The 25,941-nt window shown below is 45.8% G+C and overlaps 1 protein-coding gene across 1 annotated transcript; it reads left to right on the top strand.

The window, feature by feature from the left end:
* Positions 1-7,665: 7,665 nt before the first annotated feature.
* On the top strand, positions 7,666-24,378 carry LOC149346486 (uncharacterized). Its single transcript, XM_089585402.1, has 5 exons — positions 7,666-7,765; positions 16,706-16,884; positions 18,480-18,550; positions 21,163-21,249; positions 24,260-24,378. Exons 1-5 carry the CDS (start codon positions 7,694-7,696, stop codon positions 24,376-24,378), a joined length of 528 nt encoding a protein of 175 aa, XP_089441528.1. The 5' UTR covers positions 7,666-7,693.
* Positions 24,379-25,941: the final 1,563 nt, after the last annotated feature.

Below are 25,941 nucleotides of genomic sequence, written 5' to 3'. Positions count from 1 at the left end.
GCAGTGACTTTCTGGCCATCGATAACCACTTGTAAGTGGTGTATCGGGCGGCTTCGTCAGGTATGTGAATCGTGGGTTGGGCGTGTGGTCGAAGCCTTTTTGGATGGCGGCGTCATTTTAACGGCGTTTTCTCATCGTGGTCGAGGTTGTCATTGTATGCGGCGTCTTCATACGCGTGGTCGCTGGAGGATATTCATCGTTTCCTCGACAAGCAACCTGACCTCCGCAGGTTGGTTTGTTGAGTTTCCCCTACGGGGGTTCGCGGACCTTCCTCGGACAGCCGCGACATAGCTGCTGCCATGCAATGCAAACCGTGTGATGGACGGCGATTGGGTGCTGGAGAGGCGGCTTGACGACACGTACACCCGTCTGCGCATGTAGTCGTCGATTTTCCGTGGTCGCTGCCCGGGAAGTGGTCGTGGGGTGTCAATAACAAAACCCCGCAGGCCGATGCGTCTGTACGGGCAGTGGCGAAGTACGTGCCCGGCGTGGCCCCAACGGAAACACTGGGCGGATATCGGGCGTCCTACACTCGTCAGATTTCCTAAAGCTGTCGCGTCGCTGGTAAGGTTGGCGTGCGGGAGCTAGGGGCCGGCGATCTTGTAGAGCTGGTGCCCGTCGAAGAGGGCTTGGGGGGTCTCGTCGGGGCGCCGGACAGCGTAGTGCAGCGGCGTAGGTTACGCCTTCAGCTTCCGTTGGTGTTCTCGGTGACGGCGAGCCAAGTCATGCTGTACTTCATAGATGATCTCCTTGAGCGACGCCACCTGAGTGTGCTGCGTCTCCTGTGTTGAGGATGGCGGCAGTCGGCGAAGCTCTTCGCGAACAATTTCGTGTATTAGATACCGCAGGTTATCCCCTTTTGCAAGGGTATCATCGGAGGGGAGGGGGGGGGGTTCTTTTGAGCACTTGAAGTGGTCGGTTGTACGGAGAGGCTAGGGCGTAAACGGTCTTTTCGACAGTAGAAGCTTAGACTAGTTACGGATTCGACAACGGTTTTTGAAGGACTCCCGATCAGGCCGGCGAACAGCTGCTGCTTTAAGCCACGCCTCAGAAAGATGAGCTTCATTTCCTTTGTCATGCCACAGTTGAAGCGTCTAAGGGTGCGATTTTTCCACATAAGCAGTGACGGTCTCGTTTGGTTGCGGAATTCGTGACTGCACCAGGGCTTTCGTTTTTTTTTTTTCGTACCACGCTGATGAATGCTTCAGTAGGTGCTTCTGCAATCATCTAGGTCGTGAGGGATGGTCCGTGGCTCCCTAATCACGTTCTGGCAGGAGCGTCAAATGCGAAATAAACGTTACGAATCTTGGCGCTGTCGTTCCAGGCGTTCAGTCGTACACGTCCAGCCTTCGTGTCCTTCTCCATGCAAAGTCGGTGGCTCACCCGGCTGGCAAAGCACGACGGGCGTTAAGTGTGCACTAGGTTACATCGTGGGGGCCATTGCAGGACATCAGGTGATCATCTGCACCAGATGTCACGTAGGGGTGACTGCAGTCCGGAGAGCAGGAAGACAGCCAGAATGGCTTCCAAACGAAGCTTTATTTGCACAGACTTGCTCCCACAAAGAAATGAATGACTCGTCGTTGTAGCAACAGGCGTGCTCGGCGGTCATCGAAGAGGATGTCCGCCGACCTAGGCCATGCTGAATTTATAGCTGATAGCGAACTTCCGAGATACACCGTGCGAAGTTAGTAGAACTGTCTGAAACAACGTAGACGTGGCTCCGCATGGATTCAATCAACTGAGATAAATCTGGTGGGTTCTTCCATCGCAAGCACAGTGATAAAGAGGCTTGCCGGCAGCTTTCAGGAGCGAAAAAACAAAAACTACAAAAATTCACGGCAATATGTCCTGCCGCCGATGCTTCGTAGTTGAAAACGTCCTGGCAAAAGCGCAGTTCTTTCCCTTATGCTAAACATATTGCTAGTGAAAAATCTGCCAACTCAATAGTTGTTCTTTGTGTCGCAGAAATCGCTTTCGGCAACCTCATATCTTAGTGCTTCTTAGGAACTATTTGTGCAACAAGCGCGGACTTCAGATTATGGTTGACCCTCTCCGCGGAACTGCCTTTTTGCGATGCACTGAAGTATGCGTGCGACAAAATCTAAAGATGTTTACAGCAATTTGAAATGACCGGGCTGGAAAAATGGATCGCGCTGTCGGTTACAAATGAGTCGGAAAGCCGAGCCTTCTAAAAGTTTCTTGTAAGCATTCTCAGTCTTTATGCGAATAACTCTTCGCAGCAGAACCATTTCCGCCCAGTTCGCAAAGTACTCCTTTAACCCCAACCAAAGCAAATTTATGCGAAGGACTTTAGGTAGAGGACCATGGCATCATGTGCTACAACTCTGCGTTGTGACGCAATCTGGACTGGCTGAAGAGTACCCAATGGAAACCACTACGCGCTTTCCCCATTGGCAATCAAAACAAGGTCCAGCATATGTTGGAACATCCTGATGGTTACTGTCGGCCGAAATAACTTGCAACACAGATTTTCATACCTATTTTGACTTGATGACTCACCAGCTAACGCAGTATACCGGTAATAGCTGATGAACAGCTCTCGTCACCTGCGTGGAAGCGCGACGCGTAAACACGAGTAATCATCTTGAATAATCACCTTTGCCCCTCTGCCGACATCTATATATTTATACTTGTATGATCAGCAATAAACCCTCAGTTGTTAGTCAGCGCTGTGTCGTTCGTTTCCTTGTGCTTTGTGCTCGTCTTCTGTTCGCGCTGTTTATTCAAGATGCTTAACCAACTAGCCCGCCAAAACGTGTTAACGCTGGTAATCAGTCGTGTCATCTCCATGAAGAATGTACAATCTTTAGGAAGGAGACCATCATCTGCCAGCTTGAAGCAGATGGTCTCTTGGTCGCCTGCGCCATTACATGAGCCATGTGCTGCAAGCTTCCGCGGCTCCATACGGCAGAAACCTTCATCCTGCTCCAGTGCGAGAAGGCTCTCTCTACGGGAAGTCGCTCCACGAAATGAGATAAGCGGGGCGGCTGTATATATGCTGCCGTCTCGGTTTGATTAGTAGGTAGAGAGACCGCCTCGATGAGGAAGTGGTCCTGGGTTGGAAGCCTGGACCAGGACGATTCTCAGTTTCGAAGCAAGAAGTTTCCGTAGGAACTGTATAACCTTTCTTATTATCCGCACGGCAGTGCTTGAATGGATGCGAATTTGAATGGATTCCTTGTAAATTTCCTTGATTCCTGGAGCCGCATATGTCAAATTTCAGATGTCTAATGAGCGGCAGTCCTGCAAATTGCAGTCAGATAGATCCCAAATAGGGCACTACCTGGAATGTGCCATTTTGGTTCATGCTGGGTGGGAAGAGGGAACTAACTACAATGCAGTTGCGGCTTTATTTCCTTCGCCGTGAGCGCCCGTGAGGTTCTGGGCGGCGAAGCACATTTCATAGAGGAGAGGGGCCTGAATGTAACACGAAATCCGATGCATTCTGAAAGCTTTTAGCGAATGCCGGACATAAATTTTCTTCGAAAGCGCCCTGTAAAACAGCGGGATCTTCTAGTCATTTAAACAGTGGAGGCTCGCATAGTGACGCCAGTGCGTAGTTGCTGCCTGACAACTGGCCGTTGTCACCATTCTTGGGATGATCTGGTCGGGAATTTAGTGCCGCTGAGTTTTTTAAGAGTCGGCGCGTCTTCCACGTAGGGGCAGGCTAGCTGACGAAAGAAGGCAATCGGAAGGTAATCAAAAAGGGTTTTTTATTGCGAAAGCAAAACTGCTCGCAGTTCGAACCCTTCAGCGTCATCCCAGCGGTGTAACCACGTTTGACCTTTAGCATGACCTCCGCTGTGACGTCAGGCCAGACGGAGAGAGACAAAGCCCCAACTCGGCTCGTCGTGGTCGTCCCAGCGTAACCACGGTGCGCCGAGCAGCAGATGCGTGGCGCTTTCGCGAGGACACGCTCGCTGTGATGACGTCACGCCATACGGGGAGAGACAGGGCCGCAACTCGTCTCGTCGCTGTCGTCCCAGAGTAACCATGCTGTGCGTTTCAGCCATGCAATGTCGTCCGACATGCACAAGGCAAGGCTGCAACGATTCGCTCAAGCTAGGAAATGACGGCGGGCTGAAGAAACGGATGAAGTTGCTATCGCAATTTCTGGCCTTAACCAAGCTGAGCTTCTGGCAATTTTTATACAGTACATAGAAAGTAACAGCACAAAGGATCAGCAAGGGGGCCGACGGCATTAAGGTTTCTCGAAATGGGAGTCTTCGGTGAATAGCTTCCAAGACCTCCTCATATGGAATTCCGGGCTCACTTTTACACATGCTGCGTCCTTCCAGTGGGCCCCGTTTGCAGTTGGATTATTTACGATAGCCGGTCCTGCGCTGGAGAGGTGCACCGGTCAGGATGATGACATCATCAGACTGGTCCCCGGCGGTTTATGCCAGTCCCGGTCACATGCTGGCTTGTTGTTAGCGCTGTTAGTGCAGTGACGTAAAATGCCGTTGCGCCTTAATGCATGGCGCCTTTATTGCGCTGACAGCTGATTCCAGGAGCTTTCGTTGCAAGTGTTTTTGCGCAGCAGCGTGTTCAGAGGAGAGCAGGATTCTCTGGAGCGTTCCAGTGCGGTTGCTTGGGGAAAATATGCAAAATTTCAAAAAAGGCAATGAATTGGCAGGGACTATTTCCTCCCAAGCGCTGGCGAATGGCACACAAGTGCGGTACCCGGAACACACCACCTGTGGTAAGGTTTGACTATATTTATACGCGCCTAGAGCTTCAGTGCTCTAGAATCGTCTGCTCAATTCTGCGGAGTTGCATGAAAAAATGAGTTTCAGAGTGAGTACATAGGTTTGTAGCATCCTTTGAATTGAATTATTTATGGTAATAAAATTGACAGCGCAGTCGAAAGTGCAGTGAAGTGGCACTTTATCATCTTTGAAAATACAGGCTGCATTAGAGGCCAATGAGAGCTCTCTATAGGCTGAGGTTATCGTTTGACGCACGTATCAGCTGCACACTTGTAAATATTTATAACCTTACTTATAACATCTGACGGAAGTCGCATACTGGGATGTATTCCCTTTGGCATTCTCATGGTCTGTGGTCCATGTGATGCAACATCTCGTCAAGCATGATTTTTCACGCTTCTACATTATACCGGCAAGTAATCTCAGGTGACGAAAGGTCTGGTTAAGAAGTGCCAGAGCACGAAGACATCTAACCCCACCGACAGAGTAGAATTGGCAGAGCTATCAAAGTCAAACAATAAGGGCAAGGTAGCACACAAGGAATTTTAATGCGGATAGAATTGAGCATGCTCTAAGTAATGTGGGTAGCCTAAAAGCAGTGACAAGGAAACTAGGCATAAGTAAAATCCAGATGTATTTCTGAAGAGTTCATTAGCAATGGGGATAAGATAACTAAAGCGGCCAAATAGTTGCACAGAAAACTGTTCAGTAGAAACTGTGATCAGGATGTTAATGAGAAAGACAATAGCGCACAGCGCTCACACATCCCGCTAGTAAAAAGATGGGAAGTAAGGAACGCTTTATGAGCAATGAAAAGTAGCAAAGCAGCTGGTGACGATCACAGTTAACAGCAGATGCAATGAGATGATGCTGGTGATGGTAGTGAATTTTTATGGTGCAAGTGCATGTGCGGCCAAAGAATGCCATGGCACAAGGTAGATTCGCTTTCTCAAGGTGCGGTCGAAGACCCCTTTCCTAAGCATTTCACTCCGATTAAGTCGAGCACCAGGCCTCGGGAAGGATGTACCCATTGTATCGCCGGTGGGAAACAGCGGCGCTAGGGATCCAAACCCACAACCTCCAATTGCCAGAGGGAGAATATGGAGATTGCACTAGAAAAAAGTAGCTACCCTGTATATGACTTACGAAGCCTTATGACTTGGAGCGTTCAAGAAGCTTGGAAAGACGGTGATATTATCTTAATAGATAAAAAAGGGAGGACAAGCATTTGAAAAATTAGACCGATACGATTACTGTCACCTATAAAGAATTTACTCTGATGATCGCTAATGGAGCGTAGGACAACCTAGAGTACAATTAATCAAATGATCAGGCATGATTTTGTGAGGGGTACTCGACGATAGACTATTCTCACACTATCATTCAGGTGATAGAGAAATGCGCTGAGCATAACCAACTCCTATATTCAGCCTTTAGAGATTGAGATAAAGCATTTGAACCAGTCATTGCGGAATCAGGGTGTAGATAAGTCGTGTGTAATATACAGGCAGATATCTACTAAGTGTGCAAAGCTGTCATAGCCCTGCATATAGTCAGCAGTAAAATTCCAATGACAAATGGTGTGAGAGAGAAAGGCACAGTCTCGCCAATGCTCACCACCGCCTGTTTACAGGCGGTATTCATAGGCCTGGATTTGGAACAGCTGGCGATAAGAGTTAATTGAGAATACTTCATTAATCTCCGCTTGCCTGATAACATTACCATGCTACGTCACTTACGCGATTAGATACAAAACATAATCAACGAGTCTGACAGGCAGAGCAATACTATGAGTCTAAAAATTAAAATGCAGAAAACCAAGGTAGTGTTCAACAGCCTTCGAAGGTAACAACAGTTTACAATTCGTAGTGCGGTGCTGGAAGGGTTAAGGGAATGCACCTACTTAGGGCAGGTAGTTAGCGCGATGTAGATCACGACAGTGAAATAACTGAACGAACAAGAGGCGGGTGGAGTGCTTTTGACACGTTCTCTCAGATCATGAATGGCATACCCTTCAAGAGAAAAGTAAATGGAGACTGCATCTTACCGGTACTCAGCTATCGGACAGAAACATAGACGCCTGCGAAGAGGGTTTAAGTTAAGGAAAGCGCACCATGCTATGGGTTAATGACACAGTGCACCGGCTTTATAACAATCTTCTTGGTGTTTGTTTTCTAGCGGCAACTTACCACCATTCCTAATAAAAAAGAACACTTATCAAGAGATATCCTGCTAAGCATCTGGTTTTAGGCCTGCCATCTTTCCTAAAAGCACATTGAGAAAAGCGCAATGACTGTCATTATTAAGTTGTCTGATATCCCTCTACTGTAAGGGATATATTTATGCCTTTCTATACCATGAGTAATAACGTTACATTTTGGCACCAAGAATCCCTCACTAAGATTCAATAAGCTGTTTCGTACTAATTACGCACCGGTTGACCTGAAGTCCCATACACTACACGAAAATTCGTGCTTCGTTGGTATGTTCTGCCTGGCAGGCAATGCTATGTATTGCCAAAAGAACAATAGAGAAAAAACAAATGTGAAATTTAATGTAAAATTTCCTTTTTTTCACAGCTTCACATTCCTTAGTGTACTGCTTACTTTACTCAGTTTTGTTCTTAGTCTGTCACTAATAAATTACCATTACGCAGCTGCTTTCTATCTAGTGCAAAGCCTTCTACGGATGTGCAGGCGTTTGCTCTGTACAATGACATGACGTATCATGCGCGGCTTGAGTTAACGACGATGAAAGAAAATTTGGCTATTCAAAATCGAATAGCTCTGAGGTTTTATTTTGTTGGATTAGGCCCTGGGGTCAATTCCCGCACCATGCCATATAAAGAGGCAAAAGATATTGAGTTGTTGCGTGTCCAGACTGTTCGGCAGTATGTATGTATATATGTAAACGACGGTCAATGCAGAGCGAAGAGCAGCCACAGTATCTGGTTTCACGGAATGGCTCCCCACTTTACCTCAGCACTGGTCCTCGCCTTTGTTGCCTCGACTGCCATCGGAGACGAGATATCGGTGAGTATAGACTCTTCAAACAGTACGAACTTATGGTCAAGAGATTTGAAGAATTTGTGAAAGCTGTTAATTTTCGCTGCTACTATTCAAATTCATGGTACACTACTGGTTCAGGCGTGCAGTCAGTTATTCCGTGGGTCACGGCTGCACGCCAGCTTAAACTGCGACGAACTCCAAAATCTACGAAGAAAACCAGGCGAAACATCGAATGGTAACAGATCATGACTAGACGCTTGCTCATGGTGTAACTATCCTTCCATTAGCCTTCTTTGGGTGTGCAACCGTGGATCGAATGAACATCAATAAAAATGGCGCGGCTAAAGTTTTAATCAGCATCTGCACAGCCTGGTAGCAGGCTCTTACGAGGTACCGGTAAACGAGTGGCCATAGCTGCGGCCCTTATCCCATAGCACACCTTGTGAGCATATTTAGCCTACGGCATTTTCAGTGCCTCTCCGCTTTTTTCCCTCAGCAGTTCCACCAACCCTTCCTTCCTCCCTTTCTTCCGGCGCCGAGTCATTGCTCAATATATAAAGCACCTTCGCCCCAAGCATGGGCGGTCAAAGTTTCAAGTGCTTGCTGTGTCCACATCTTCATACATCTATTGTGTGGTCTTCTTCTGCTTTATTTCAACCTGTTTGTCCACTGTTCCATGAGGTCCCACCAATTCTGCCTGGAAATAACAGGACTATTCGCCTATTCATATCTGACCCGTATTTGCGACGGGAGTACAGCGCACGGCAACAGCGCAAAGAAGCAGCTAAAAAACTATTGCTGCTATTTGTGGGAGCAGCGTTTTCTTTGCTTCAACCATCGGTTGTTCTTCGTTGCTTTGACGTCATTTGAAGTTGAAGAGGAGGAATAACCGCGAACTTGGACGAGACTTAAGAACGAGAAGACAGGACCAGCGGTAACTAGCAACTGAAGTTTACAACACTGTTACATTGCAAGAGCTATGATAATAACACGCGGAACACGCGTGATACCTAAAGACATAAATCGAAACAAACACAGAAAAGAGCAATGAAATACCCGTCACAGGTTTAGCAGAAACCGGGTCTCTTTATCTAAAAGAAAGGCTTACTAACACACATGCCGAGCCCAAGTTTGCGCATATGTGCCGCTTCTAAAATCTCCCTTTGAAGCCTGACCTGACCCTTCCGATGATAGTAGCTTTGATCAACTCGGAGTAGCAGCCATCGAATTCCCTGCAGTGTCTCTGCAGATTGGCGCCATTATCGGGTTTCAAGGACCGGTAGTGCTGTCGCAGCGTATCGTATGCTCTGCCGCACCGCAGCGGGAACTGGTATACCACACCTGCAGCACAGTTAACATATCGGTGTTCATTCCTTAGCAAATTCAGAAATTTCGAGTGAAACCGATCAGGCTAGCTTGTCTGCCAGTGAATAATAGTAAATCACTGCCGAACGAGGTGAATAGTTTCAGGTGTAAGTTTTACACTATCACTTATAATTAACATAAGCTTGGTACACTGCTCTCTAGCGGGGGAGGCCAGAATTACCTGTCGGCTCCGCAGTAGCAGCAATACAAGTTGCAACTTGGAGAAACCTGTTCAGAAGGAAGTAGCACGTTGCCATGACTGTAACAGATGGCTTTGCGATCCAGTCATTACTTTCCCCTTTCCAGCGAACGCAGAGAAAATCCAGTACGACAACAAGGAAGTGCGGGCTGAAAGGTCCCGCAGTAATTGATTCATATTTTTAGGTGCTGAATGTATAATAATAAATGCTAATTATAAATGCTTGGAGGGAGAAAAGGAGGCAGCATGGGTTTCAGAGGTCCACTAGGATTTGTTTTCCCCTGAGCGAATTGTGCACGAAGTAGAGTGTAGGCAGACATGCCAGGTATAAAACACAAACTGGGCCACGTCGGAAGGAAACAGTCAGTTAGTGTTAAATAGAATTCAGCGCAAAAAAACAATAAGACAGTTAGTGCAAGGATTAATATTTAGTGTCGAGGTTAATACTCAGCAGCAATCAGCGGCCATTGTTAGCGAAATACATACCTGTCGCACAAGTATTGAGAATTCCCTGCATTTTTTAGTGCTCTTCATTTTCCTCAAGCGTGTGATTTCCACAACCTGTGTTGTCGCCTTTGATCCGCCTACCCGCAGACGGCCGTGAGAGACGAAAAGTGAAAGTCTATAGACTAGTGTGTGTTCCTAAAGAGATTGCGTTTTTGACGTTGGCGTGCAGGCCAGCGTTACTTGTGCGAAAGCACTACTTTACTCATGATCCTGGGAAAGATATTTGTCTGAAGCCTCTCGGATACCTGTAGAATTAAATATTGTCCGCCCCGCCGCGGTGGCTCAGTGGCTACGGCGCTCTGGTGCTGACCCGAAAGACGCGGGTTCGATCCTGGCCGCGGTGGCGGAATTTCGGTGGAGGCGAAATTCTAGAGGCCCGGGTACTGTGCTATGTCAGTGCACATTAAAGAACCCCAAGTGGTCGAAATTTCCGGAGCCCTTCACTACGGCGTCCCTGATAGCCTGAGTCATTTTGGGACGTCCAACCAAAATAAATGAAATCAAAGTATTACCCTCATATCTCGCAAAATCATCAAGTAGACGTGGAGCTTCTTAGCAGGTCACGAAAGGAAAGGAAGCGCGCATAACTCCTTCGGTCAGTGGACACCTCATTTGGGCTTTGAGCTAGCGGCAGTGACAGAAATATGTGGGCTGCATGTGCTGGCAGAAACGCGGCGCTGGCGCACAACACGCGGCCTTGACAACGTTGTTGCAGAAACACGGCACTTGAGCAATAGCCCGCCAGCGTTCTTTTGGTAGACATCAAATGACGATGAAAAAAACAGTTGATTTAGAGGAGACGATTAACACGGCTGAGATTTTAAAACGATTGTCACAAGCCCGGGCTGACTTAGTTTTTTCCGAGAGAGATAGCGCGCCTGCACCTTCGCATCAAGCACAGATGAGTGTGGGTCCCCCTACACAAACCTGCTTTTGAACAATATTTCTTGCTTAGCAATGCTAAACCACTATTATTTTTTATATACCAGGGCGCTCTGAATGTATCGAGTAAGAGCTAATAGAACACCTTCATTGCTTGTAGATGTATTGGTTTTAATGCTGCAGGAACGCACACACAACTAAGTTATTTCGGTGGCCTTACGTAAGGACTATTTCTCACAGACAGCTGCAGATACTAGTGAAAAGATATAACAGCGGAAGCGACCTGGCGTGAATACGATGCTACAGTTATAAATATATATTTATACATGCTGTTATCCCCAGAAGATATTGTTCCAGGGGGCCATTACAAAAGTCAGTCAGAACGGCTGAAAAGAATACATTTCCTGTTAAGGTACATAAATGGAAAACAACAAATCGCGATGTTAAAACAGAACCATTAGAAAAAAAAACAAATCTAGAATTAAAATCTCCAGCATAACGCATTAGGACCTTCTAGGCCACTGTCAAGTTTCATGCGATTTTTCAGATTTCTGCCACAACTATCTGGAGCCTGATATTTTTTCTCACTCCAAAGCTCGAATTTATTTCTTGCGTAGTGCAGAAACAAAACTAGGTAGGTGTAAGTAGAAATTTTCGTACATTGTATGTTCGATTTCCAGCTGTAGGTTGGTTCGGAAAGAATAAAAACAGTTAAACGCAGAGGGCGTTGTTTTTTAGGAGCTGAGTTTGTTCGGTGACTGTTTATTTGTTCTTGTCATTTTTTTATTAACTTAGGGCATTATAACGACTGAAGAGGAATTTATTTGGACCCTTGACATAAAAGGGACAGCCGTACCTCTACACAACGGAAAAAATACATTGCGACGCCCGATGTCGCCCGATGCATACACATACACACACTCATAACCAAAACAAGTGTCCAAAACACAAAAGTTCAGGAGGCTCCATATGCGCGGGGGAAGCATGCGGGAGGAAAAACCTGCACCAATTCCAAGCACAAACATCGCGAAAAACAGGGGGCGCAACATTTAGTATGGCAGGACTGCACCGTCACACGGCCCCCGCTTGCGTTGATGAAGCGGGTGCTCCACCGTCGCAGGAACTCTTCTTCCGGCAGCGTCATCCTGTCTAAGCGCGCCTGCTGGAACAGGCGCGCTCGCACTCGCTGCAACATCGCAATCATGGCCCGCTGGGGTCGGCCAACATTAAAAGAGGCCTTTAGGTTGCACTGTTCGCTATCCAGGACTGGTGAGGATAAATCCATTCCATTCGATGCCCTTTATTCTCCACGTCGAAGGACAAACGCCGCAAGACAATCTCAAACACGATTGTTGTGGAGCCAATACAAAATCCGAAACCTCGACATCAAAATAGGCTTGTGAGGAAGTGTCGTGCCCACGAAGTTATTCACAGTCTGCACTTGCACAGAAGCCTGTATCACGTAGTCGTTGGCAATAGTCAAAGCAGAAAAAAGAACACTGACGGCAGAAAAGGCGGAAAACTTCTTTCACTTCCTCCTCTACTATTTCCCTTACGGCTCCATTCGGGTGAGCACCGAGATATGTGAGAGAGTTACTGCGCCACTCCATTTCGTCAAAAATGAATTTTCAGCTCAGATGCTTTGCATGTTGTTGTTGCGACTGAAGGAAGGATGAAAATTAATGTAGGCAGGCCTGCCCACTGGTATGAGCTGAGCCACAATCGCTGCTCTGTGCAGACAGAAGAGAGATGAATTGACTGATTGTTGATTGAAAACATCTTTATTTGCTGAATATTCGTAGTGCATGTGGATGGGCCGCCTAGTCGGGTTGTCCACTGGTTTTTGCTGCTGCGCTGGCCCTCCCCACCAGCCAGTGCTGACAATCAGGATCATCGCTGAGCAGAATAGCCTCCCACTGCTCCTCTGAGGGGTTTGGAATTGAGCCCACTAACGGATTAAATTGGCATGCCCACACCATGTGGTAGAGGTTAGCTACCTCTCCATAGTGTGCGCACTGCGGACAGTATAGTGTAGGGTACCATTGGTGGGACTTAGCTGGCATTGGGTATGTGCTGGTTTGTAGTCTCCTGAGGGTAGTCTCCAAAGGGTTTGTAGTCTGCTAACTTGTTGAGAGATTTATGGGGTGTTGGGTACTCCTTCCTGGTTGTTCTGTATGGCGCGAGGACTGCCAGCCTACACTGCTAATCCTATTAGGTCGCGGCCCCCTTCATGGTGATCAGGGGGAGACGCCCGGTATAGAAGAGCTCAGGCATGCCTGTGAGTGGCTACGTTTCCTCCTTGTAGTTCCAGGTGACCGGGACACCAGATGACTGAGTATTGGCTGGGTGGATGCTTAGTCAGCAATGACAACCCTCACCTGTGAATTAATCCGTTATTGAAGTTCCGACAGGCGTTCTGGGAATCAGTGAGCACAACGGCGTTGGGGTTAGATGCTACAGCTAATGCAATAGCTGCCTTCTCTGCGTGAGTGGAGTTAGATGTTTTTATCGGGGCGCAGTTCACCATCGACCCTGAAGGCGTTGAGACCACAACAGTCATCAGTCAAATCTTTGGCTTCCCATCTTGGTTTTCTCCTCTCGATGTTATATGCAGGATGCATATTCCGCGGAATGGGACACACGTTGATGCCACTCCTTACATCGCGTGGTACCACTTCTCTTTGGTCTATTGTATAGGGCAAACTAACATGGATCTTCTCGAGCAGTTTTCTGCCGGGTTTTGTGAGTACGAGCCTATTGAGTTATGAGAGCCATTGTGCTTCCCATATCTCTTATAGGGTACTATGTACTCCTAGAGCCATGAGCTTTGCCGTTGGCGTGGAGTTCGGTAGACCCAGTGCCATCCTGTAGGCTTTCCTGATCAGTGTCTCCAACTTTTCAATTTCAAACCTGGAGAAGTTAAGGATTGCCGTCCCATACATTATCCGAGAGATAACGAAAGCTTGCACTAAGTGGATGGTACCCCCTTCCTTCATGCCATGGTGGTTATTTCGGATACGATGCATCATCCGGGGGATTTGCTCGGTCGATGTTGTAAGCTCCTTCATAGTGGTGGTTTTCTGTCGCCCCTGCTGGATATACTGCCCTAGGATCTCGATCTCCGTGGGTTTCTGTACTGGGTGATTCTCTATATATACCATGGTGTTCTGCACTAGGGGTGTCCTCGGATTCTTGAGGTTGAGCAACTGGGACTTTTCCGGCGCACACTGGAGGCATCTCTCCCTCGCGTACCGGTCCACCGTGTCGGCTGCTGCTTGAAGCCGCTCCTCGATCTCGGCGTCACTCCCCGAGTTGCACCAGACAGTGATATCACCGGCATACAATGTGTGTTTGAAGCCGGTGATTTCGGAAAGAAGGCCCGGCACATCTTTCATAGCTAATTTCAACAAGAAGGGTGACAGCACCGTCCCTTGCGGAGTTCCTCTCGGGCATAGAGTGATGGGGTTCCTGTAGCCCAATGCTGCTCCTTGAAGTATTCTACCAGCGAGTTGATGGTGCCATGGCTGAGGTTAAATATGAGCTTCGCTGTTATTTGATCTGGACCTGGAGCTGCATTTTTTTCTTGCGGCCGCGATTTCTGCTTTGATTTCTTCCTTTGTGAGTTAGATGTTCAGCCTGGGATTGGGCTGCCCAGAATACTCCGGCTGTTCTACGACCTGGTTTGTGCCCAGATACCTGGTCTTGAGTTTTTCCATCAACTCTGTGTCCGTACCCGGGGTGGTGTGTACGATCTTCGTGAGCCTGTCTTTAGTGGCCGACTTGCCCGTTCTGGGGTGGATTGGGACACGCAGGAGCTTCAACGTCTTTGATACACCTATCTTCCCCTGAATACCATCGCAGAGCTAATTCCAATTCTCTCTGACCAATGATATGTCGTAGGATTCTGCCTTTTTGTTTATATCCTCTATTTTTTTCTTGAGTTTGCGGTTAAGCCGTTGTCTTCGCCGTCTTTTTGTCAATGAGTGCCTTGCTTTCCATAAATGTAGAAGGTGCGGATCGACCACTGGGCATTCTTCTGTCGTGCAGACCTCTTTTGTAAAGGTTTTCAAAGTGTGCTTCTCATCCTTAACCCATTCCTCTAGGTCTGCAATAGGGTTTCCAGTAGAGATGAAATATGTGAGAGGAAAGATTGACTGAACAGATGGACGCCGCAACAGCCGCGTCCGCCGAAGCAACGACGCCGGTTGTAATAGATACCTCACCCCTATCCCCCTTGAATCTCGTCTGCGTTCTTTGCCCTGCTTCGCCCATTCCTAATGAACCAACCAGGCTAAATCACCACTCTCCATATTTGTTTTATTTTTGTTGAGGCTCCGGAACAAAAAGCGTTTTAAAGTTTGCTGGAGAGAGCAAAAATTAGCCGCACACATAAGATTTATTTATTTTATTTCCACTAATCCTTCTGTTATGAAATTAACCAGTAAGAGCCATAATGAGCAGTTGCAGTGCATGTGGCATGGCTCTAGCAAGCCACCAGGATCTACTATTCTCGTGTTTATTGCGGCGCCTTTTCTGAATATTTGTCAAAATCGGGTGCTAAATACACAGGTTAACCGATGTAGGCACGAACCTTGTCGTTGAAGTGAATGGGCTTCCATGTAATGCAGGAAACACTCACACTGAAAAGAGAACCCTTGTCACATAGAATGCTTTATATTTCTAGCGCTTAAATGTTAGACTCTCAACAGCGCAACATGCGCGTGAGCAAATAAGACCCAAGATATTTGTTTCAGTTAGCAGGAAATTTGAGCTCATGAGTTTATTCGGCCTACTCAAGGTTACAGTTGCGAACATCCCGAGGCGCAGAGTTTCATCAATAAGATCAGACAGCATTGCCGCATTTTAGCCAACAACAGAGCAGCGCAGCCACTGGCCGCGCCTTTCGGATAATCACGTATCTTTGTCTCTCCGGTAAAGCTGATGTTACAAGGAGGATCGTGTCAAGCCCGTCCAGCAGAGTAGCTACACTAAGAAAAAGAACCTCAGTGTTCTGCCTCATCAAGTGCGTGTGGTGCGATCACCGTACGTTGATGGAGCGGGTGGAAATAAAAATGTTCAGCCCTTGCCAAGGTTCCCAGCCCCCTTACAGGAAGTAAGCAGTGGCCCAAGACAGCAATTTTATTAGGATTGCGGAAAAATAAGTGCAAAAAAAAGCGCAGGAAAGAGGAGTTCACCGAGCGAAAGAAAACACGCATTAAAACAACAACAATAATTGCAACTGAAACCACGCTTGTAAAACGAAAAAAGCAGGATGCAGACCGCCAACTAATAGGAAAATGCAAGGATCAGCAAAAAAATTGCATCGAGTTTCCAATATTTTGAGTGCTCGTAAGCTGAACTTCCTGACACTGTTGCTATCAAAGCTGCTAGTCAAACTTACCTTCTTTGTGAAGTACGCTTCGGTGACAAAAGCTTTGTTCTTCGATATAAAAATAGTAAATTTTTGGACGCTTTATCTCAACTACTTGTAAAAATTCTAGAAATATTTTCTTTTGTGTCTCAACTTCAAAATGGTTAAATTGGGAGAACCAATATTCATTTTATCTTAGTCATGGCTGCGAGATCAATTTTGTCTTTTGTGTGGGCACTTTAATTTCAGAATACTGGCTCTGTTCGAGATAAAAGTTCAAAGTTTTTTGGGAAATAACTGTAAAAAGTAATATATAGATAATAAATAAATAAATAAATAAATAAATAAGAAATAATAAAATAAATAAATAATTTATTTATTATAATATAAATAATGTATGGATTTTTTATTAATAATTTCTTTTTATAACAATAAAAAATAAAAAGTCCTAAATATTTTACGGATATCTTTGCATTTGTGGTGCAGTTTCACATTTGCTTCCTTTTCCGCGAGTACGATTAAGAAATCGAAATTTCTATGAAGCCCTCTCATTATGTAGAACGCACTGCCAGGCTTCTGTGAAACATTGTTGTCGGAAAAGACGCCAGAAAACGCTTGACTTTCATCCTTTTCTTTTTAGGAGGAGAATACTGCCCTTCTGGTGGACGCTGTTCGAGTTCTGGACAACAATGTTGCACTCTACAGTTCCATTGATGATCCTAGAGAGAAGTGCTTGACCTGCAATCGAGTGTATTACGCACCGGAAGATCTATTTTCCATCTTCATTTTTCGCTATAAGGGCCAGGGTGGCCACCCTGGGTATGCCGGAGGGTGATTGATGAATCTTATTACTTCTGTGAGATATGGAAATGGCACTTGTTTAATCGACTACGATGAAATGAACGTAAAAAGCATATTGCAGAGGCATAATGCATTGATAAGAAAACAAATGAGAACACTAGGATATGATGCCTACTAAGGCAACAAGCATGATGTAAAAGAGAAAATTCCAACCGAAGCATATTTGTGGCATTGATGCTCAAACTAATAATTACCAAACTTCTGGAACAATACATGTTTTTTTAATTAACGGATGCCTTAGACATGACAATAGGCGTGTTGAAGCAGGTCGCCACAATCTTAATGAAGACATCAGCATTGCTGTAATTTTCGCCTTCCTCAGGCAGGGTACGGTGTTCTGTTTTACTAAATACTTCAAAGTATCCTGTGAAGTTTAAATAAACACTTTCTTAATGAATTGCTCCCAAAGAAATCCTGCTCACTACTTTGCAAATTAAACTGCAGTCCCATGATGCAGGAGAGCCTTGTCTTTCTTATATTTAGTGCAGGCGATGAACCATTATACGAGCGAAAGTTGGTGTGCCACCATCGGGCATCATTTACATGCAACTTAAAAATGTGTCTGAACTACGCTAGCTGAAGCCACTGTTTCTTTTGAGTTGGTAGCACTTGCGCAAAACTCACAATGAAAAAAATCTCTTTGAAAAGGAACCAATGAAAAGGCGATATTGAAGACACCGTCGAAATATGACTTGTGCTGTGCGCACCGGGAAAGATGACGGAGGGAAAAGAATATTTTAAAACATTCCCCTCCTTCACCACCATCTCCACTTATTAACCGTTAAGGGCTCCTGTAGAGGTATTACATAAGCGGGGAGGGGAGTACAACATTACTATAGAACATAACGTCGATATAAAAAAAGTATTTATATAAACATAAAACAAAGCAAAGGACATGTCAGGGCGATTTCAAATGGCTGCAGGACAAACGGTCTATATTGAAAGAAGAAATGAATACAAATATACTATGAAGCAAACAACGGGTCATTCTAGAAGATGGCTCAACAACATTGCCTCAAGCTTCAAAGCATTACGCTCAATTACGAGATGTTCAGGCAGCAGGTTCCAGCCCGCAACAGTAGTTGGCAAAAAAGACTTATTAAAAGCATTAGTGCAACCATAAAGTCTTTGGACGCCACTAGAAACAAACAAAAAACGTGATGTACAAATGGAAGGAGTTATCAGAGAGCTGCACCGGTACCGGAAATTCTAATAAATGTAATTAGAATTGCAATTAGGTTGTAATTGTTCCTTGTCGTCCATTTTTAATACTTTTTTCGTTGTCATGTATGCTTTTTCTTCGGTCAGGGTCGAAGTTTTGTATTTCAGTGTTTTGTACTGTCTCTCCTGCATGGACCATATTTTGTCCGCAGTGTATGATAAATAATTAATAAATAAAGTGCGCAACTTTGCGTCTGAGAGGTAAGGTGGTGAGAGGTGTCCTTGGCACGCCTCTTGGAGAGCTCATGCCCGTTGAGTCTTGCGGCGAGTTGGTTGGAAAGGTATGGTAGTAGTTTCTTTCGCTACAAACTGGTGTTTATTTTTTCGTTTAGGAATGACGTGGCTTACTGTGTAAACCTAACTACCACAAAGTCATGGAAGTTTGGTTTCGCCTCTTGCAAAGGTGAGCGTTTATTTCAAGAGATCGCTGTGATTCCTAAACCTACTGAAATGTTTGCAATCCCTTATGACGCACAAATTTATTTTTAAGGGATGATTTTTCATTTTACGGATGGAATTCCTAGGGTTTTAATTCACCTCGGTGATGCTCTTCTTTTCGCCATTATACACCAATGAGTGAAAGCTTCAGGCTGTTTAAAAGTAGTTGGGCACGAGTTGCGCTATCTAAGCGGCAGCATTTCTTTCTTGTATTCGAACTTTGTGTCCATTCGTAATTAGCTTCGCAAGTTTATGTGACAGGCACAGGCTTTTGGACAGCAACTAGGCCTTTCAGGTTTGCGCTAGTGATGGTTAACTGATAAAAGTATTTAAAGAATATTCGAAAAAGTCGGGCTCCTGTGGCAGCATGTGTGAGAGACATGAATAAAATAAGCCTTCATATTAAAGCAAAGAAGTGATTATCGGGGAATAAATGATATATCAGCGAATAACTGCCTAGTTAAAGCAATGCTCCTGTGATTTATATTGGCTTTTGCTGCGGATAGCCCTTATCATGGATAATTGTAGTGAAATTGAGACACGTACTCTTCTTGCCCCTAGTTGTTTTTCGACCTTGCTAAATCCACCAGCACAAATCGAGATTTTCATTGACCAGCACAGTTCTGCAACCGATACCTTCTACCGATATTAAGAATTTTTATGATATATTTTTAAAAATGGTCAAATTTTGAACCCGAATCTGTAAACAAGGACAGAAGCAAATTTGCATCCGTCTCTAAAACTGTCCCTTTTTTTCCGCTGACAGTTTTCCCCTTAATGTGCTCCTTCCTCCTCATCAATTAACTTTTGATGCCTGAACATATCCTGAACCTATTTATTTCATATCCTTCGCTTCCCATCCTCTTGTGTTGAAATTTGTGCGTATGGTGACGTTCTCTTAATTCGCCTCAGTGTTTAACCTACTTTTTTTCCTAAATCCTAGCTAGCTGACACCCGATTAATTTCATGGGCGGTGGCATTTTTTTATACTTGCCCTCCTCTTATTCCGGTTCTCTATAGTGTTTCATTTGGTTTGTATACATACTTTCTTACTTTCTTCTCAGCTCGATGTTCAAGTGCCAGATTTATAACGTTCTTCTTGGTTAGAATTGTTATAACAACGAGTGATATCTTTATTTGAAATTGGAACTCCACGTGTTGGACGAGAACAAAGCAAAGTCAGTGTTCTTCAAGGAAATCGGAAATTGAGTTGATTACATACACAGCCTCTTTTAATAGCTCTTATCCCACGTCAGTGATATGTACATTATGAATAGTAATAGTCTGGTTTTTGGTCAGGCATGGCTGTCGGTTATGAGACCACCTGCGCACGACCCATCCAGAAGGCATTGTTGTTAAATGAGTTTACCGGCCCTAATGAGCTTAACTATTGTGACGAAGACGAAGCTGGCAGTGGCGCGAGACGGAGCGCCGGTTGTTTTTTTTTCATTCATTTCTTCCCGTAATTTCTTTTTATCCATAATTCCATCTTTAATTTCTCGCAATACGTACCCAAAGTTAATCATTAGGTTGGCACCAAAAGTTAATCCATTAGCTTGGCACCAATTTGCCTTCTTTGGGCTCTCCTCACTGAACCCTGTCCAATCCCCTGTCGTGGGTATGTGCCATGCCACCAAGGCAACAACAACAACGACGGAGAGCCCGCGCTAGGCCAGCGGCCATTAAATCATCTCATAGCCATCGTTCACCACGCCTCATTCTTCGGCTGGCCGCCGCGTTACATTTGGTGTGAGGTGCTGGGGTCCTTTCATCGCCATCCTGGTCACGGAGCTTCGGCGTTCTGGGCCTGCCATGGACGTCGGCCGTGAGTACCTGGTCAGCGCCGCACGGCCGTGCCCCAGCCCGCCCGACCTCAACCGACCTCGCCGCTCACCCCAGCCCCGTCCCCCGCCCGGACCACACGACACGACGACCCAAGACCCGACGGACCCAAGACCCCACCGACCCAAGACCCCATCGACCCAAGACCCCACTGACCCAAAACCCAAACATGAAGACACCGCTTCCATGCCCCGCCGTTCGGTGCATCCAGAGACATCGGCCGTCAGCTCCTGGCACCCTACGGCACGGATGCTTCGTGGACCGGGACTCATTCTCTCATATTTCTCATCGTGGCGGCCAGCACTGCACCATCTTCTACATATTGTTCGATCCTTCACTCAAGACCATCGCCATTTCGCCGTCTGTTCGTCATCGATCGGGACGATCGCTCGGAGGCCCCGGGTAGTGTGACGAAGACGAAGCTGGCAGTGGCGCGGGACGGAGCGCCAGCGCTAGGCCAGCGGCCATTAAATCATCTCATAGCCATCGTTCACCACGCCTCATTCTTCGGCTGGCCGCCGCGTTACACTATGTTTCACTGGATCCACCCTATGCCACTGACAGGGCTCTGGACTCTTGTCAGCTAAAAAATCAGCTCAACACATGCAGTCTACTTACGAAGATTCACAACGAATACAACGACGCTTTGCCGACAAAACACCAGCATAACCTGCTTAAGGGTCCCGAACGTTTACTCCCATGTCATAGCGGTGAATATTTCTCTCTGCTTTTCAGACTGCACAATTACTATTACAGTCCAAGGTTATTATTACGACGGAAAAAGCTGCTTTCTAGGCCGATTCCCACTTCCCGGCGGCGATCGTAAGTCACATGATAGGAACCGAAGAGTAGTTCCGCAGCCACAACATTCGAAGCTTGTTATTTTAAATGTGTGGATTTTGGCTGATGCGGCCGGTAGCTTCGCGTTAATGCAAAATTCTTGGTAAAGCTAACATTCGGATCTTATACGAAAAGGAGTCATGTTTACTACTTTGATACGGCTTTGCCCAGTCAACCTTAAAACACACATACAGGCTAAAACGCCGACCAAACAGAACTTCTAGTTAACGGAAAAGGTACCAACATTACGAATCTACCAGGAACTTTGAAAAGCATCCGTATAGAGAGAAAGAAGGAGCAGAAAAGGCGGGGAGCACATCTGGGAGACGGTACCAATTAGCGGTTCTGCATGGAGGAAGGTACTAGAGGCTATAAAGCCAATGACGGAAAGGAACCTCTAATCTAAACGAAGGTATTATGAAATAACCCCGGAGCAAATTCATAGTCTATCACGAAGAACTGACCAGTGCCTGCCGGCGTTCACAGCCCACGCTTGCCACGGGCACTGTTCAATATTATCTTCGCCAGTGGGTGGAGAATGCAGTGGTCAGACCATAGAGTAGCGATTTCATGGCAGCATTATATACGCGGCCATACGTAGAGAACTTCCGCTTGTCTTTCGCGGCAACATTTTCCAATGGAAGTTGGATAGAGGGCATGCAGCACAACAAATCACTCAGCTCTGTGTACGGGTCGTTCCTTCGGTATATTAACGTAATAGACATACGAGCAGGCGTACGGCGAAGACCATGGGGCCACAATCAAATTCCTGGTCAATACAAAATAGTCGTCTTTTCAGTCCTGGCGGCGCGGGGAAAAGGAGCTTGGAACTATGGAAATATATCCAATCACTCTTTTTGACGCGCCGTTGAAGCGCCGGTATGCGGCTACCGTTGGATCAGCGGGAGCGTGGAATACCCGGCAGTGCCTACGGAGGCGCACGGGGTCGCTATGGTAGTCAGTTCTCACTGCATACAGGGAAGAAACCTTCTAAGAGGATCTCGCAGTCTGAGCCAGTCTGAGCTGCACGAAAAAAGCTTGCCGGAAGCCATGTGATTTCGCAAGGACTACGGACAGTCTTTGTTCGATGGCGCAGCCAATAGTAACGTTGGGTGCCGCGTCGTCGTCATATTCAATGTCGTGAAAATGCGCTGAGACAGCGGCCCACTAGCGAGGGGAGCCATCTGGTCCGGCATCAAAAAAAAAAGTCGTAGGGTCTTAACGTAGCTAAATCGAGTAGACGTGTGAAGGCATGGGCTTAGACTGGTTGGATCTTGGTTTTGCTTTACTGGGTCGTAACCACGTCTGGCGACGTCATTAGACTAAGGTTGAGGTCTGATCGAGGCTCAGCGGATATGATCTCTTCGCGCCTCACGTGAAAGTTGAACACTACGATGTGCGCTGCACAGCGCGAGAGAGTTCTGCAATTTAACAAGAGGAGTGATCGGCTGATGCGATAGGATAGTGTTTATTGGGACGTCCTGCAGGGAACCAGCAAGAAAACACTCCCACTGAAGACTTATAGTATCAAATGTTTTTTTTTTCTTTAGGGTTTGTGTTTCTTTTGCTGTCTTAGGATATCTTTACGGAATTTTGTTGAAATGCCTTTCATGTCCACACTGGGCTGTATGAATGCAGGGTGTTTAGGGCCTAGTCAGGTGATCTCATGTGTCACCTTTGGACCTCTTCACCTAGACAATTCTATTTTGTCTGAATTTCAATAAATTTCAAAAGAAGAGAATAAGTATTAATTTCTGGCTGGCTACTAAACGTTTGATGCTGTGGACGAAAGGAACACTTCAGCTGCTCTGGAAAGATCATTTATAGGAGTAAAGCAGCAAGTTGGGAGAGTTGGTACGGGCTCAGTGTTGAAAGAACGTTACTGCGCTACAGAAGAGATAATGAGTAACCAAAAAAACAAAGGACATGCGCTGCCCTTTAGTAGGTAATATTAATCGCAGATCATGCTATATGCCCTCCGTGTGTGCTGGTGTGCGGGAGTTCCCTTTCTTCTGATGGTTTATGTTGGTGACACGGGCCGATGTATGAGTTTCCGACCCAAGGAACATTTTGGGGCTCTGCGCTTCGACCAACTTCCGTACGTGGCTGTATATTGCAGGAAGGAAAAACGAAATATAACGACAAGGCTACTAGCCGTGGTTTTCACAATCCATGAAACTTTTCCGCCAGCATAGAATTGATAAAACAAATTAAGAAGAAAAACACGCGTAACGCGTGTAAATTAATGTAACTGTCGTTGACATGCTTTGATTTTGCTTAGAAGATTTTGTTTGCGCGGTTGGTGTATTTTTGGTATATATTTCTCCTGTTAGTCCAAATAATTAGTTGTGTGCAAACTACTCTTGTCGTTTGTTCATTACGTCGTTAATTCGTCTCTCAGCTGTTGCGCAGCAACATTTTTTTTTTCAAAAACGGTGTAGGTACACAAGGCAGGTGCTTTTCAAATATGTTTTCAACGGAGCACGATTAAAGCAGTCAAAATTTGTAGTTTCAAAGAGAAGTGATTGTGTGCTTAGATCTTGTTTTTCTTCCCTACATAACACAACATGCAAAGCATACTTGTGATTTTGTATTGCCTACAAGTAAATGCTTTCATACCGTACCACTGAACGGCAACCATGCCCCGCTCTCTGTTTCTGGTTGCTCTCGGACAATGGACATTGAGTGCCCCGGCGTCGATAAGCTTTGCCTCACGAAGGCTTGGGGAAGAATTCAGAGGGAGGTATAACCATATATCTTTTTTAGAGTATGTAGTAGTAGTAAAAGACCTTTATTCGGCCATAATTTACAGGCCGAGCATGTCGACCAGCTGGGCGACCAGAAGTCGCGGTTCTTCCTCCCCTTCAGCGCCCAGCCAGTCACTGAAAGGGAGGAAGAATAACATCCCTTTATTTCTTCCTTTTGTATTAGTGGTTTGAGGAAACAAGCAGTACTAAACAGTCAGTGATTGAATGTATTTTGCTTTTCGCAGATTGCCTACTGTGGATAAAGAGAGATTTCAAGGATTCCGTGCCACAAAAATGCGTGGACGCTTTTAAAAAGTACTGCGGGCCGCAGAAGTATCTTCTTTATAAAAAGAATCAGTGTTAGTGAGTTCTTTCACATCTGAGTAATCCTGCCTCACGCAGAGGCCCGCCAGAAGATGTGACGCACTTCTTTTTAGCAGGCGAAATAAACGTTTTGAGACGGGACTACGACTTCCATCGCTTTTATTTTTCTGTTTCATTGCGTTAGTGTGTATTTTTGCACAGATAAAACGCGAAGGCAGGTGGCACCTTCAGTGCGTTGGAAAAGCTTATACCATTATGCAGAAAGTCATATCAAATTCATGGGACATCAGCACCGTCATCACGAGACAAACTCCAGCGACTTGCATTAGAATTTAAAATTGCTTCAAGAAGTAATCTAATCCATTTGACTGAAAAAACAAAACATTCAAAGCGCAACAATTTTTGGAGTTCCATTTTTCAGAAAGGACCACATCCAACTGTACGCCCACACTTGTAAATATTGTAGAGCACTGCAGCCTACTGCAGTGCTCTACAATACTGCTGCAGAGATTTTCGGCGTGCTTTGTTATGAGCTAAATGACTTCCAATTGATTTCAGAGCTCCCCTGTAGTAATGGGTCGTTAGAGAAAAAGGGGATGTGCTTAAAATGTATTTCAAACATATTTTATTAATTTCATAATTATTTCGCATTTTTCTGTCACTTTGGTTAAACTGCAATACGAATTCTTTCTAAGTAGACTACGAATATTATTTTGAACATTCTTTAATATACTTGAAAAGTACATTTCGGCCAGCTTAGAATATTTATAATGCATTAAAAATATACTAAAAATATACATTTAATACATTAGAAATGCATTAAATATATAGATTAAATACATGATAAATATATTCACTTCGGCTTAAAAAATGTCTGCTAGTAGGCTTCACAGAATGAGACGGCTTTATGCTCCAACTGCAGAACCAATTGTACAAGCGCAGTTATCATCAATCACGATGTACATGAGATCATAAGGTCACGTGACGGCACAGGAACGGCAGATACCTACACAGCATCGTCAAGACAAGTTTATTTGGACCTTGGAGCATACAAGGGACCTCCGTCCCTCTACAAAACAAAAGAAACACTACGGCGACCGATCTCGCCCGGTGCAACACACATACATGCACTCACAAGCAACGCAAGTGTCCGAAACACACAGTGTCGGAAGTGAAAAGTTCAGGAGGGTCCAAACGCGCGTTGGAAGCACGCTGGAGGAAGACCGCGCACCAATTCCGCGCACAAACATCAAATCACGACGGAAGTGCCTCAGCAAACAACAAATGCTCCGACAAGCGCTAGTTGCGGTTGCGACTGAGAGAAGGATGAAAAGGAAAGTGCACAGCCCTGCCAACTGGCTCACGCCGAGCAACCACCGCTGCCACGTGCAGATAGAAGATAGTTGAAAGATAAGAGGACAGAGTAAAAGACAGAGTGAAGACGCGCGTCAACCGCGTCCGCCGCAACGAACGCTGGCTGAAAAATACAGATACACGGCCGCGGCCCGAAGGCTGCAAATCGAATGCCACAGGTATATTTCCCACAAGCGCTATACATGGCTTGCCTTATATATACCTACCAAGAGCGACGCACTATCTTGCC

Source organism: Amblyomma mixtum, chromosome 4, assembly GCF_055824585.1.
Source record: "Amblyomma mixtum isolate Tamu chromosome 4, ASM5582458v1, whole genome shotgun sequence".
NCBI lineage: Eukaryota > Metazoa > Arthropoda > Arachnida > Ixodida > Ixodidae > Amblyomma > Amblyomma mixtum.
Note: the sequence above shows the minus strand (reverse complement) of the source record. Positions and strands in the feature narration are given on the sequence as shown.